The sequence below is a fragment of the Stegastes partitus genome, unplaced genomic scaffold (assembly GCF_000690725.1).
Source record: "Stegastes partitus isolate 25-593 unplaced genomic scaffold, Stegastes_partitus-1.0.2 Scaffold1636, whole genome shotgun sequence".
In the NCBI taxonomy this organism is placed as follows: domain Eukaryota; kingdom Metazoa; phylum Chordata; class Actinopteri; family Pomacentridae; genus Stegastes; species Stegastes partitus.
Genome location: NW_007579367.1, coordinates 48,308 through 63,999, shown reverse-complemented (window position 1 = coordinate 63,999; position 15,692 = coordinate 48,308). Strand labels below are relative to the sequence as shown.

General features: G+C 41.5%; 1 protein-coding gene across 1 annotated transcript; it reads left to right on the top strand.

The window, feature by feature from the left end:
* The first annotated feature begins 2,797 nt into the window (after positions 1-2,797).
* On the top strand, positions 2,798-15,007 carry ttc21b (tetratricopeptide repeat domain 21B). The gene is made up of 29 exons (XM_008301150.1): positions 2,798-2,924; positions 3,297-3,426; positions 3,510-3,620; positions 3,708-3,874; positions 4,019-4,141; positions 4,508-4,665; positions 5,339-5,423; positions 5,552-5,650; positions 5,770-5,965; positions 6,059-6,156; positions 6,429-6,629; positions 6,867-6,996; positions 7,086-7,243; positions 8,313-8,537; positions 8,662-8,900; positions 9,350-9,422; positions 10,254-10,364; positions 10,456-10,594; positions 11,665-11,771; positions 11,962-12,150; positions 12,374-12,484; positions 12,576-12,657; positions 12,765-12,915; positions 12,996-13,157; positions 13,250-13,445; positions 13,726-13,950; positions 14,082-14,202; positions 14,283-14,350; positions 14,437-15,007. Exons 1-29 carry the CDS (start codon positions 2,901-2,903, stop codon positions 14,512-14,514), a joined length of 3,957 nt encoding a protein of 1,318 aa, XP_008299372.1. The 5' UTR covers positions 2,798-2,900; the 3' UTR covers positions 14,515-15,007.
* Positions 15,008-15,692: the final 685 nt, after the last annotated feature.

The following is a 15,692-nucleotide window of genomic DNA, read 5'->3' as shown; positions in this document are numbered from 1 at the left end:
GTGGAACATTTTATTAATTATTAATGACAATCCAAATATTCATTATAGTCCGACATTGCTTTTGCCGACTGTGGCTGCTGAACCCTGAGGGCAGTAAACAGGAGGCTGATGGCAAAGTGCTGATTATTCCTGCCATTCTGTCTAACAACGATGATGTGATTATCACTTGGTGCCACACCCACTCACAGCACTTTATGGCTCGCATGTTGTTTCTCTAACAGGGCAGTCAGCACAGTGATTGAACTGTCTCTGAATAAATTTTTGCCAGCCTGCTGTCAGAGCTCAAGACGTTATCACAGAAACAAACTGCCAATTAAAATGTCAAGATTCTTATCCTGTAAAAATGTTTGCTTATCATGTCATGTTTGCTTATTATATCACACTCATCATGTGAGAGAGATTATGAAACGTAGTGACTGAAACCAGCACACAGCTTCACCGATGGCAACAAGTGGGGTTACAGATAGCCTGTTTTAATGACCGGTAAATCAGGAGTAATTCTGCAGATTCTCCTTGCTGGTTGCCCAGCAACATGACATCAAACTCCTTGTTAGACTGCATTATGGTGGAAGGTCGGAAGTTGGTCTGCCGTCCCCACCCCTGGAGTCTCGCTAGCCGGGCAGTAATATGTGGACATGTTTATGTGAAAGGATGAGTGTTTGCCTTGGGACCTCGCCACTGGCATGCGTGTAGGGGCTTAGTCGAAAACGTTTCAGAGAGAAATCTGAGAATGCTACCTATAACAGCTCTGTAATTTTATTTGCTGTGGATGGATGGGAAGAAAATCCCATTAGATTAGATAGTGGTGAGTTCCCCCCTTACCTTCCCAATGTGCTAATAGAGAGACACACAGACTGACAGAAAGACACACTCACTTTTTTATCTCACCCTTGAAATCACACACACACACATAGACAAACCACTCCCACGTCAAGACAGCACATACAAGTACTGCTTGTCAGGTAGAAACACAATCATCACGTATTAGAATAATATAGTTACTGCAAATGTGTAAGAAAGCAGAAATTCCTGACTATCACTATCATACCTGCTGTGTGTTTACATGGGCAGATTAGCACACGCGTGTCTGTGCTCTGAAGTGCAAAGCAAATTTCAAGTAACTTTTTTGTTTTTTTTTTATTGCAACACATATGGAAAAAGAAATAAAAGAGTTCATTTGCAAGTGAGCTGCTTGTATTATTGGGCATGGCACTTTGATCAATAATGGTCTGTACAAACCACAATGGATACAGCCATTAGAATGCTATAGCAGTGGATCCCAGGGGGTCCATATTCCATCGTCTTCCTCTAATAGGTTTTCAGATGCATTCTTTGAAAGTGCAACAACACATACAGTATTTATTGCTCAATGCTAAGTACAACACCTCAATTGTTCACCGTGTAACTACTCTGTATTATTGAAAATATAATTTGTTTCTTTTGGATTTATATGGACATAAAAGAGGTAGTATTAATAAATGAATATTATTTACCCCGGTGCAATTACTCTTGTCAAGTAATGTCAAACAGCATGGGTGCAAAAGTGTGAGCAAAACTTGTGTGGTGCGACACACAGACATTTCCCATGGCTGCGCATACACAGAGCTCGATACCAACCTGATTTACTCTTTCATTGATGTGTGCTGTAGAGAGTAATGATTATGTGCCAGAGTTAGTGCTAAATAGTATCTGACAAGGCATGGAAAGGTCTCTCCTGGAACAGTTGCACCCACAGCTGGTCTGGCCATGGACTCAACACTGTAGACATCATACTTAACAGTCAATGCATGGGGTTGCATAACGCTGGAGCACCAATTACCACTGGCTGGACAGAAATATGTTTCCACTGCACATGGTAAGCTATGTAAAGATGTGTTCATGTGTGCAAAAAGGTGAGGTGAACAACAATATAGCCACACAATAACAAACATGAATGGGCGATATTAACATTATGTTTAGAAGCTTTTTTTTCCCCCAGCCAAACAGAAACCAACCCTACAAAGAGCCAACCACATTAATCCTGCGTATGTGAGTGTAATCCAAGCCCCTGAGCTCGCTCACAATATTTCCATATATTCAAAGGAGGTTAAACTTACTTTGACCTTTGACATGCAATGTTTTTTTTTCTTCTTCATGTCGCTTCAAATGCATCTGAGTTGGGAAATTGGTTAATAGGTGAAATTTATAGTTTACAGATTGCATTTAAAATACTCTTGTAGCCTTACATTATACTTTACAATGCAAGGGTACAATATAGCATGTTTTGACACAAGCAGATACACTTAAAACTGTTAATTTTTGTTTTTATCTAACTTGTTTTTTTTTTTTGCAGAATGTCAACTAAGGTAATATTTTTTATTAATGAGCTGCTATTATTGTTAGTAGCAGCACTTGTGGTGGAAGTGGAGCTGGTTTAGTGTAAAAACGTATTAAAAAGGATGATGGCGCCACCTAGTGATACAAAGGTGAGGACGGCGTAAGGTGGTTTATTTACCCCTACTTTTGTCTGTCAGGCTTCTGGACAGGCTGAGAGCTCTTTTATACGTTGCCAATGGTAGTCCAAACAGCTAAACTACGTGTATTCATAATGCTTAGGGGCTTTGTAAACCAAGCCAACATTGTAATCTGCCATTTTTACTAAAGAAGAAGCAACATGTAAGAAGCCGGAGAAGAAGAAGTCGCGCCTGTGAGTAAATTTACAGGGAATAAATACCTCCTGGATCCTGCCTGTTCCTAAGTTACCGGACAACGCTAAAGGAGTTAAAGCAAGATGGCGAAAACACAACGGAAACTACAGTAAATATCGTCGTTATCTTCAAGTACAGTGTAGAGACAGAATTACAACAGTTGTGATAATTACGCTTTTAGTTGTTGCTGCAGCACGAAGCGTTTGAGCCAAGATGGAGGATGAAGAGACGAGCTTGGTAAGCGAACATGATAAATGCAACACCCGAAGGCTGCACATGAAGGCGAATGACAGAAAAAAGACTTTCAGAGAACGTAATTTGGTGTATATTCTGGCAAACAGTTCGTAAGTTATGACTGTCTTCTTGTAAGCTAAAGTTAAACGGTAACAATAGCTGTTTGCCTTGACGGCGACTAACATCGGCTAACTTAAACTGGCTAGCATGCACTGTGGCCGTAAACGCAGCATCTCTATTTTAATTTTGCTTTGCATGTTCAGATATGGAAACCAAAAGATCACTTGTGGTGTAATGTAAGTGTTTAAAGGCTGTTTTTCTATCACACTGTTTAAATTCCTGCAAATCAATCCCCTCTTTCTATCTTTTCCACAGGCTTTGATCAAGTATTACTGCTATGAGAAGTATTTCAGTCACGCCGTAAACGCTGCAGCATCTGCTCAAAGGAAATTCAGCAATGATCCTATCTACACCTTTTTCCACGCGTATGGTACCCTCATGCAAGGTAAGCTTCAAACAGAGTAATATGTTCTGGATGGATGAGTTTCCTGCTGTTGTACATTTATCTCTGTCATTGTTTTGTTTCAGACCAAATCCAAGAAGCTTCAGCAGAACTGGACACAATCAGAGATGATCGAGATGTGTGTCTCTGCACGTTAATGGCCCTCGTCTATGCAGAGAAGAAGAAGACCAATCCAGGTAAGCCGGCAGAGTTCTCTGATTCATGCCGTAGATGTTTCTTTCATTGCACTGGACACACTTGACTACGTGTCTTTTCATTCACAGACAGAGACGTTATTCAAGAACTTGATGCTAAGGTCAAAGAGGATCGTAAAAGTGCACCTCCTAAGAGTCTGTACTACGCTGGAATTTTTCTCTGGCTATTAGGAAGAAATGATAAGGCGAGGGAATACACGGAGAGAATGATCAAACTCTCCAACGGCTCGAGAGAGGTGAGATTTATGTTTTTGTCATATGGCTGAGAGATGCATCAGTATTGCTTTTCAATTTCTGTGAAAAGGTTTGACGTGTGTGGAATGATAAGAGAGATCTGTTTGTGCTTTTGAGAAATATGAGCTGATATTTGTTTTTTTTAGGGGATAATCCTAAAAGCCTGGATAGATGTGACATCTGGTAAAGACGCCTACGCCAGAAAGGCTGGAAAATACTTTGATGAGGGACTGAAAGAGAGAGCAGATGTTTTCGGCCTGATGGGAAAGGTGACATGGGAAATACAGCTCCACACTGAATAGCCTTCCTCAGCCACAGCTGCAAATGTTACGATGCTGTAATTCCTCCTAGTCCCTACTCATTTTACACTACTTATTGTGTCTCTAATTGACTCTGTGCTTGATTTAATGTATCCATTGGTGTATTTTTATGGTTTAGTTCAGTTATTTTTTTCACCACATAAAAACAAATCTTGCAGTTCTCTTCTACAGTAAGTTGTTTAAATGAGGCCCATCATTTTTGAGATATAATTTCCGCTTAAGATGTTTAGATATTTCAACTATATTGCTAGCAATTGGCTTTTGTTTGTGTTTATATATTCTGTACAACTTTGGTGATGTTTTTCTCTGTTCTAGGCAAAATACTATGAATATCGTCAGAACTACTCTGGAGCTTTAGAGATAGTTAACCAAGTCATCGTGAGTTTCCCTGGGTTCTTGCCTGCTCTCGTCAAGAAAATGAAACTGTTGCTGAGCCTTCAAGACTGGGAGCAAACCATAGACGCAGCACACAGGTAACTGATTAGATGTATTGTAGGTTTCTCCCCAAATTATACCCAGATTTCCAGTTTCTCTCTGTGCAAGCTTGTTTGAGCGCTCTTTCCCAGACTCCAAAAAATCTTAAGGAATGGTAACAGTGTTTCTGGTGAAATCAAAACATGCAGAAACATTTATAATCACCACCAGGCATATGAGGGGAAAAAAAAAACACAGTCTGCCTTTACAAATGGCCCAGCATTCAAGTGCAAATGACAGACCAACGTGATGCCTCAAACCAGCGCATACTGACTAAGCCATTGTTTGTGCTTGCTCCTCTGGACCTTAGCCAGTGTCAGACAGCATAAAAAGGCCTTTGAGCCAATGTGCTGGAATCACATACAGTTCCAAGGAGTCACAATTCAGGTTTTTCTGAACAGGAGGAAGAGATTACTCAGGTTGCACCAAGTTCAGAGCTGCTGTGGTGCCCTCACAGTGATGTTGTGGATTGGGAGGGGTGCAAGCAGCAAACAGGATCCTTACATCCTTTGGACGCCTTCGCAGTTCCTTTTAGTTTTAATGTTATTTGTATGGGAACTCAACACAGTGCTGCAGCAGTATCACATATTCTATTGCTGTCAATAAAAGAAATCCAAGCTTATTAAGTGTTGGAAATGGACTTTATTCACAGCACCTTGTGTCATGTTTCAGGCTTTTACAGAAGGATAAAAATAACCTGGAGGCCCTACGGATGCTAGCTCTACATTCTTTATGTAGAGAAGGCGATATTACTGAGGTAAAATGTACATGTTTTCACACGTTCAAACTTCATTCAGTTCATACAGTTGGATATTCACATGAATCTAAATAAATGGTTAATAATTACATTGATTGATGACTGTTTTTTTGTGTCCCTCTTTTCAGTCGGTAAAGCTGCTTTCAAACCTCGTCAGCAGTTTGGACATTCTGGAACCACACAACCCTGAGCTTTACTACAAAATGTCTCTTGCCTTCACCCGAGTTGTAAGACGATTTTTAGAAATCTTTCCAAATTGAATGCTACAGGTGTGATCTTTCTAACTTCTGGAGGCTTTTCCAATGTGCACAGAATTACAGCTTTTCGTGGTTTTGTGTTTTCACAGTGTGGACGGAATGAGAAAGTGATCGAGCAGACATTCAGAATGGTGGAAAGAGCTTTTTCGCAGGCATCCGGGGACTCAGATTTAGCCACAGAGTTGGGCTACCAGATGGTGCTTCAGGGCAGAATCAGGGAGGCTATGAAGTGGTACAAGACCGCCATTACCGATAGGGATCAGACTAGTGTTTCAGCTTTGACAGGTAACGTGTTCCGATTATTTTTCTGCTGTATACATGATACTTTGGGTACATGCACACGTGAAAGATAGAATTTTTTTTATTTTCGTTGAGCAGGTAAAATTCGCTGCCAGCTGATAGAGGGACATCTTGAAGATGCAGAACAACACTTGGAATTCCTTACAGAGATTCAACAATCTATTGGAAAATCAGGGGTAAGCTTGTTTCTATGCTAGAGAGAGGCTTATAATTATTTGGAACTTTTTGTGAGGAATTAAGCAAGAGCTTCTGGCAGCATAAGGAGCAACTGCTCTGTAGAACTTCAGTATTTTCTCTTCAGTTATTCTTCCTGGATGACTGACTTTTTTCATGATGTTATCTTTGATTGATCTTGAACAGACCACTCTTGACAAGGATTTCTTTTCTTTTACATTTTTTTTCTTCTATTGGTTTATTTTCCTTTCTTTTTTTTTCTTCTTTTTATTAGGAACTATCGTACCTACGTGCTGTGCTGGCAGTGAAAAGGCGCCGCCCCCAGGAAGAGGTGACCAACCTGCTGAACGATGCCGTGGACACACACTTCTCCTCCCTGCAGGGTCTGCCTCTGGGAGTGGAGTACCTCGAGAGGCTGAACCCTGACTTCCTGTTGGAGATTGTCAAAGAGTATCTTGCTCTGTGTCCTGCTAAGGTACAGCTGGAAGAATCATCAGTTACTGGGTGTCTTTTGATCTTGAAATTTTTATGTAATTCATGGGCCTTAAATTTGGGCAGCGCAAGAGAGCCTTAATCAGTTATGTACTTTCTTATCAATGTCACACATTTCTGGTAGTATGATTAGAATATGTACACTGACCCTCTTATAATGGGAGTCATCATAAGAATGGTTAAAGACTGTTTGCAGTGAATAGCACTTTGACTATTTCAGCCTCCTGCACAAGGCCAAGCTCCTGCTCCTCAGCTCCAGCACTGTGCCTCCTTGTTGGATAAGGTAGTCAAGATTGTGCCCGGTCTCCTTCAAGGGGTCTTCCTGCTAGCCAAAGTCCGATATCAGTCTGGTGAGTACTGCAGTTAAAAATATGTTTGTTTGGTTTTTTTTAAACAAATGTCTATAAATTTTACTACAATTACTTCTGTGTTCGTTCAGGTGACATTGACGCTGCTCAGAGCAATCTACAGCACTGCCTGGACCAGTGTCCCTCTCATGCAGATGCTCACCTGCTCATGGCACAGATCCACCTGCAGCAGGGTAACGTGGCGTTGTGCTCACAGTCTCTTGAACTCTGCCTCAGCCATAACTTTGAGGTAAAATCACCATCAACATGAAAGTATTTTTGACTGTATCTATATAAGACAATGCATTTTCGTTCACTTCTTTAACCCACTGTTAAACACTAAAGATACATTGCAGCTACATGTCAGCATGTGCTTATTTAAGTATGTTACCTACAGCAGAGGATGTGGAAGAAAGGACGAAGCATGTTTCATTAAATACATGTAATCTAGGATGCATTTGAAGGCACAGTGACAAGATGAGCGTATTTTTTTAAAAGTGTCGTCTGTGTGTTTTGGATGTATGCGTGTGTGGAAGGAAGAGGATGGGTGTGTTCTGAAAGGGAAAGTTTCTTTATCACAGTTAACAAAGTCCTGAAGCCCTGTTCTACATTTTTGTCCTTGGGTTTTGCAGTTTTGCACATCAGTGACAGGGTTAGTTCCCTTCAATGATTCATAATTTTGAGGAATAATCTCTTAAAAGTCTTGGAAGTCAAATCAGTGATTCTTTGTTTTTGTGTTTTTCTAAGATTTACAGGCCAGAGAGTTGGAAGAGTCACTGAAAAGTTTGGTCATTATCAAAACAAGGCCTTTCTCCCGGCGTGAGAGTTAGTTTACTGTTCATCCTTATCAAGGAGAAGAATGGGCCTTTTGATATGTTGAGGTCTCAGAAAGTGCAGTTGCAAATCTTGGCGCCATGTTACTGTGTAATTATTCTGAGAGAACTCTCTCCCACTCGGCAAAGTTTCACAAAGTAACATTTTGAGGTTACCTCTGCAAGCTGCGTCCTTCACCCTATCTCAGTGCATGGTTTGGTCACATGTCCTCTAGAGAAGTCAACAGTTCAGAAATGTTTGATGTTGGAAATAAGTTGTACTGATACTTTTAGGCAAATTACAAGCTGTAGTGGTTTGAGATGACGCCAGGTCAGTGCAGAATCAGTATTAGTGTGATCAATGAGCGTTCAGCTGAGTCAGACTGACATCCTGTGGTGACTGTTATTACTTGCTCGAGTCAAGAACTCGGTCAGAAATGTATCCACAAGACCTTATCCATGTTGATGCAGGGATTGCTTATTTAAATGACTTGCTGTCTGTTCCAGATTCGAGACCATCCATTATACCACTTGATCAAGGCTCAAGCTAAGAAGAAAATGGGTGAACTCACGGAGGCTATTCAGACGTTGCAGATGGCCATGAGTCTCCCAGGTATCCGCAGAGCCGGATCCTCGTCCAAGTCCAAGAACAAGAAGACTGAGCTAAGCTCTGCAGACTGTGTCTCTGTCTTCTTGGAGTTAGCTGAGGCCCTGTGGATCAACGGCGAACAGGTAATATAGTGAGTTCTGACTTAGCGAGACTAGTACATGTTGGTATTCTTTTTGGGTTTCTGCATAAGTTTAACCTCAAAGGAAGCAGTACAGGATAAGCTTATGAATATATTTAATATTTCAGCATGAAGCAGCAAAGGTGATGCAAGATGCCATCAATGAGTTTTCGGGAACACCTGAGGAGCTGCGTGTCACAATAGCGAATGCGGACCTGGCCCTGCTGCGTAGTGATACAGAGCTGGCACTGAGTATGCTCAGAAACATTACTCCTGAGCAGCCCTACTACATTCAAGCCAAGGAGAAAATGGCGGACATATATCTGAACCACAGAAAAGAAAAACGTCTGTATGCAAGCTGTTACAGGTGAGCGGTTCATCTGGATTTAAATGAACAACAAAATGCCACACTGAAATCAAAGACAGTCCCCAAATATATGTCCATGTGTCCTATCTGAAACCTAATGCATTGTAAATGTTTGTCTGAATAGAAATGGCTGAATCTTAATTGAATACAAAGCCACTGAATATCCAGCCACAGTGCACCCACATGTCATCCAGTTAAGTCTGTAGTAGAATTTAGAAGACCACAGGCACAAGGTAAATGAAATAAAAGCTTAACTGAAGCCATTCATGCAGTTGAGAGGAAATATGCAGTTTCCTCCAATTGCCTCAAGTCTTCCTCTGCTCTCAGATGTTACTTCTTATTGACAGCTGAGACTGAGTAGAGTATGATGTAACCACAGAGTAGCAGAGACATATGTCTTCATAATGAAGTACAGCATGTGTGATGTGATACCTCTTGTTTTTCTCCAGAGAAATGGTGGAGAAGCTGCCCGGCCCTCACACGTATCTCTTACTTGGTGATGCCTACATGAACATTCAAGAAGTAAGTGGATGAGATTCAGCTGCACCTTATGACATTGTTTCTTTTGTTTGCGTGCATTTTAGTAATTTTTTTTTGCAGCTTTAAAGGTACAGTTGCTTCAGTCTATGACTTGCATTAGACTATTACAGACACATGTTGACCCAGGCTTTTATAATCAGACAGTGTGCTTCTCAGAGACTGAGTGGGTGCAAATCCTCAGCACTCATTGGACATTAAGTAAGCAAATGTACTTCCTCTCCACACAGAGTTAAAATGCATTTATCTCAATAATTTATTATCAAGGATTTTAAAATCACCCACTTCATGGTAGTTCACGGAGGATCACTGGCAACACAGGAAGTGATTATTTAGTTGTCTCATCCTTCTTCTCGTAAGGGAAGTATCTGGTAGACCAAAGTACAGGAAAAGGAGAACTGACCTGAGGCTGGTGGTTTTGTAGTTTCTAAACACCGATTAGCGATCAGGTAAAACATAGCAGAACCCTAAAGGTCGACAGCGAAAAGGACGGTGTGTTAAATGAAATCAAAGACCTGGATGTTTTGATACCGGCACTATTTTATGAGTGGCAACCCAAGCTTCCTGAGATCAGTCATGCTGACACATGTTTTGGTTGTGATGATAGGCAAGATGACATCATTCAAGTACCGAAATAGATCTTTCCCAATAACTATGAGAAATAGTGTCTTTATCCTGCCTCAGCAACAAATCTGATTGCATGCATCAGCCTGTAAGGTGTTTACCGCATGTTCAAAGCTATTTATAATATTTACAAAAACTTGAAACCAGTAACCAATTGTGACTCCACTTGTCGTCATGTGTGTTTATCTTCAGCCGGAAAAAGCCATTGAGGTTTATGAGCAGGCTCTCAAGAAAAACCCCAAAGATGGTGCTTTAGCCAGCAAGATTGGGAAAGCCCTGGTGAAGACTCATAACTACGTCAAGGTTTGTCTTGTACACTCATTTTAAAAAAAGAAAACGGAAACACAATTTGCGCACAGACGAATTGTGTTTACCCAATTCTGTTCTCACACAGGCGATAAATTACTATGAAGCAGCCCTTAAGACGGAGCAACAGAACTTCCTACGCTATGACCTGGCGGAGCTTCTGATGAAGATGAAGCAATATGAGCGCTGTGAGAGAGTCCTGCACGATGCTCTGGCCCATGAACCAGGTACTAAAAGGCCAGTCCATGGTTTCAGAGTCCATGTGTGCTGAATGATGCAGGTTTTGAATGCAGACGATGCACATGGTTCCATTAATACTACAAATAGGAGCATACAGGAGCGTACTGTGCTACATAGAAGCATTGGATTGCCCCTAATATCAAAAAATCCACAGTGCTCCCGTGGTTAAATGGTTATTTAAAACAATTATTGTCTTTTTTTTTTATTCTTTGTTATATAGACAGCTAAAGGGAAACAGGAGTGGGGGAGCGAGAGAGGGGTTGACATGCAGCAAAAGGGCTGGAATTGAGCCCAGGCTCAGTGCATGGTGCGCACACTCTACCGGGGTGCCCTCCCATCTTCGTTTCTGAAGGGCTTGCTGTGACTTTGCACTTTCTACAGGATATCGCAGCTTGTTACAGAATAGGCTGTAGGGCCATGCTGATGATTTTTCCTGGGGTGTGACGAGAGCCATGGAAAAGTCTGCATCTGGAGTTTGTTGCTTTCCTGTCCCAAGCACAGTGGGCGAACATAGCACAGGGTTTTTGGAGAATTTGGAACTTCCCACTGTGTTTGGGTGCCATCGCTGGAAAGCAGTGTACAATTCAAAGCACGTCCAGAATCTGGCAGTGACTGCTTCAATTACAGCTTGTTCAGTGGTGAACTATAAAGGTGTGGATAACGGCAAATCTCACAAAGCTGCTCCTCAAAACAAGCATTAACTTTGTTTTCCTGGCACACGCGCCAACGGCGGGCAGATGGCAACTTTTACGTCACGCTGAACCTTACAAACATGTGGATGTGGAAAGCATGAATTGGACGTCACAGTGTTTTATACACAGTGAACTCCTGATGTCAAACTCCATAATAAACAAGAATTACATAATCTCATCATTATATTAGTTTGTGCACAGACATGAAGATGCAGATAATCCTTCAGTATAAACACCCTGATATAAATATGAATTAAATATTTGTCAATATTGATTGTGCTAATACCACACTGCTTGAATTTGTAAAATGTACCGATGTGATACTGATAATGGTTTGTTGTGTTGCTGTTACTTTTTCTACCCAGTGAATGAGCTGCCTACACTCTCAGATGATTGCCGTTATCTGGTTCTGTTGGCAAAGATCCAAAATAAAGTTGACAAAAAAGAGGACGCACTACTTTCCCTACAAAGAGTAAGTGATGCCATTTATTTGGCTCTTAGAAACTTTGTCATCTTAACACATTTTGTATCAGATGTTTTGCTTGAGAGACACCGAATAACATAAAATGAAGAAAACATTAAAAACATCAGTCCTCGTTTACTTGTGTCTACACAGATGATGTCGATGCTAAGTACTGTTGTTGTGTATTTGCCGTCCATAGGCCCGGGATGTGCAGGCCAAGGTACTGAAGCGCGTGCAGTTGGAGCAGCCTGACGCTGTCCCCATGCAGAAACAACTTGCTGCTGAGATCTGTGCGGAGATCGCTAAACACTACACAAGTCAGAGAGGCTATGAGAGAGCAGTCAAATTCTACAAAGAAGCTCTTGTGTATTGTGAGACAGATCGCAAGGTCAGTGCAGCCGAATCAAAAACGTTCTGTGTACTTACTGCAGCTGTGCTTAACAAGCACTGGCATCTTTTTGAGGTCTCGCGCCTGCGTTTTCAAAATTTTGCGATTTTAGTTGTTGATAGTTTGATTTAAGCGGAGGGTCTGATTTATGTACTCTATATTGTTGGACCAAGAATTTTTTGTCACATCAGCTTCTTTACATGAATGCGCTCCCTGTTTCTAGGTGATGCTGGAGCTGGCACGGTTGTACCTCACTCTAGGCGAGGTTGATGCGTGCCAGGAGCAATGCAGCGTCATTTTGAAGAACGACCAATTTAATGAAGACGCAACTTTGGTTAGTTGTGTCTTTCTGCCAACACAATCGTGACCATAACCTTTTATAAATTAATATTAAGAACTAATTTCTTTCATATGCTTTTCCTTAGATGATGGCAGACATTATGTTTAGGAAGGAAGACTATAAGCAGGCAGTTTTCCATTTTCAACAACTCCTGGAACGAGAACCAGGTGCAAAAGGGCCACATTTCTCTTGTTTTTGTGCTGAATGTATATGTGAATTGATGATTGCCATTTTGTAAAAGGAAAGCATAATAACTTACACCTCTTGTGTCCAGACAACTACCCGACTCTTTCACGGCTCATTGACTTGTTGAGGAGATCGGGAAAGTTGGAAGAAATCCCGAGATTTCTTGATATGGCAGAAAAACATTCTTCCAGGACTAAATTTGAGCCTGGGTTTAACTACTGCAAAGGACTTTATCTGTGGTAAGTTGCAAGAGAGATTTCTCAAGATAATAGGGATGTCCGGTTCAAGCTTATTGACAAAACTTGTGCTTTCTGCTCAGGTACACGGGAGAACCCAATGATGCTCTTCGACACTTTAATAAGGCGCGGAAAGACAATGATTGGGGTCAAAACGCTGTGTATAACATGATTGAAATCTACCTAAACCCTGACAATGACACAATCGGAGGAGAAGTGTTTGAGACTCTAGACGGTGAAATTGGGTGAGTGGATTTTAATTAACAGAGCAGAGCAGAAATCTCACACTTGACAATTGCGCCTAATGCTAACACGGTGTAACTTTGTCTCTTTCCAGGAACTCCACGGAGAAGCAGGAGTCAGAGCAGCATGCTGTGAGAACAGCTGAGAAGCTGCTGAAGGAGATAAAACCCCAGACACCAGGCGGATACACACAGCTCCGCATCCTGGAGAACTACTGCTTTCTGGCGACTAAACAGAAGGCCAATGTAGAGAAAGCCCTCAATGTTTTCACAGAGATCGCAAACAATGAGGTAAGTAAACTCCAGATGGTGCACACGACTTACATCACTCTCTCTTGTGTAAATATACCCACACCAGGAGCTTTGCATTATTTTAGGTTCCCTCTTAATGCCAGCCACATCATTTGGTCACAAATTGCATAATAAACTGTTTCAGGCTGAATTTCCATGGCTTATGCTCATAATTGTGTGTATGGTCATGCTGTGTAAGTTTTCTTACATCATGCTGAAGTAAATGTTGTGGTCACATTCATCCCATCTCATCGAAATTCTTTGGTTCAATTCAATTCAGAAAGACCATGTGCCAGCTCTGTTGGCCATGGCAACAGCTTACATGATGCTAAAACAAACTCCTCGAGCCAGGAACCAGCTCAAACGCATAGCTAAGATGGACTGGAGCATTGCTGACGCCGATGAGTTTGAGAAGAGCTGGCTGCTCCTGGCAGACATCTACATCCATTCGGGGAAGTATGACATGGCCAGTGACCTCTTAACAAAATGCCTCAATCGTAACAAGGTCAGCCTGGAATTAAATCAACACACTTCTATTCACAGCTACCATTTTTTTCCCCCTTTTTTGACATTTTGTGTTTCTTTATAATGCAGAAGCTGACTTTTATGTAAATTTGCAATTGCGCTTTTTTCCAGTCGTGCTGTAAAGCTTATGAATATCGAGGCTACATACAGGAAAAAGAGCAGGCATTCCGTGATGCAGCACTCAGCTATGAAATGGCTTGGAAATATGGAAATCGGACAAACCCAACTATTGGTATGTCGGCTGAAATCGCATGTCCAGTTCTGTTTACAAGGACAAATATTTCCAACATTAAATGTCTGCTTTTATTTTAGGATACAAGCTTGCTTTCAACTACTTAAAAGCAAAGAGGCACGTTGATGCCATAGATGTGTGTCATAAGGTGAGACGCCTTGTGGGTGTTTTCAGTTTAAAATCCTCGATATGTTTTTTTTTTATCCTGTGAGTCACCTTCATTTTTATCCACAGGTTCTGGCTGCTCATCCAAATTATCCAAGAATGAGAAAGGACATCCTGGACAAAGCTCGCGCTGCACTGAGGTCTTAGTGTTGAACCCGTGAGAGAGATATGAAACCACTGTTTCAGTAATGAAACGGCTTAGCTTTGATTGAATCCACTTTTATTGTTTGGATTTCACTGTCAAGTTGAAATTGTGCAGCGATTCGTCTTATTTCTTCGGGAAGGCCCTTAAACACGCTGCTATGTGCATTTTTTTTCCCCCTCCCTCTGCATATGAATAGTTGGTTGCTGGCAATTCAGAAAGATAACACAGTGCAGACATTCAGGCAAATGAAAGCATTTTCTTTTCTTTCTATCCTCACAAAGGCAGACACAAAGCACCTAGAAATGGGTTTGGAGCGTCGGAATAAGAAGGGATGCCTTAAAGAGCATTTAGGCTTTATTTATTAAAAAATGTTTTTTTTAATCTGATACATGTCATGTGTGCTTTGTCTGTTCATGATATTTTACAGATTTGTATTTATCTTTTCATGGATGTCAAACATTTACATCATTCATAAATAAACGTATTTAGATATATGATGGTGCTCCTGTGCCTGATTTTTGTTTTTATTTATTATTCTCACAGAAGATTTCATGAATATATCAGTAAACACGTGTGTCCTGCAGACTGAGGGTGAACACACAGTTTTACATCCACACTGACAAACAGCCACAAGCGTGACAGGAATAGAGCGTTGGACACACAGTAGGCGAAGCATTTTAATGGACATAATAAAGTGGACGCCTGCCGTGGATAGGAAGCGCTGGGGAACACAGTGGCTACAGATGGAGTCACTGTGCGAGTCAAAGGCAGAAAGACTTCAAACTGGGCACCAGAGCAGACTCCCGGCGGGTGGACTCCGCGTCTTCTACTCCTGCAAGCATCCAACTCTCTCTGAGCACCGTCCGTGGTGGAAATCTGGGGAGTTTCAAGGATTAGACGAGCTGTAGGGCGCACCGGTGAGTGTCGGGTTCTTCCAACTTTTTTTTTTTTTTTTAACCAGCAGTAAGCGCAGACAGAATATTCTCATCCACGCTGAAAGGACGCGTAACTTTTTTTTCCTCCCAATTCTATGTTGGTGCGTTTTCAGTTTCTCTTCGTTCGCCCTGTGTGCAAGATGTGGCGCTTCTCAGAGGACTGATTGGACGCGGTGGGGTAGATCGCGTTCCTCCGTTATTTGTAACCCAGCAACTGTCCCAGTGAATGACCAGTTGAACAAATC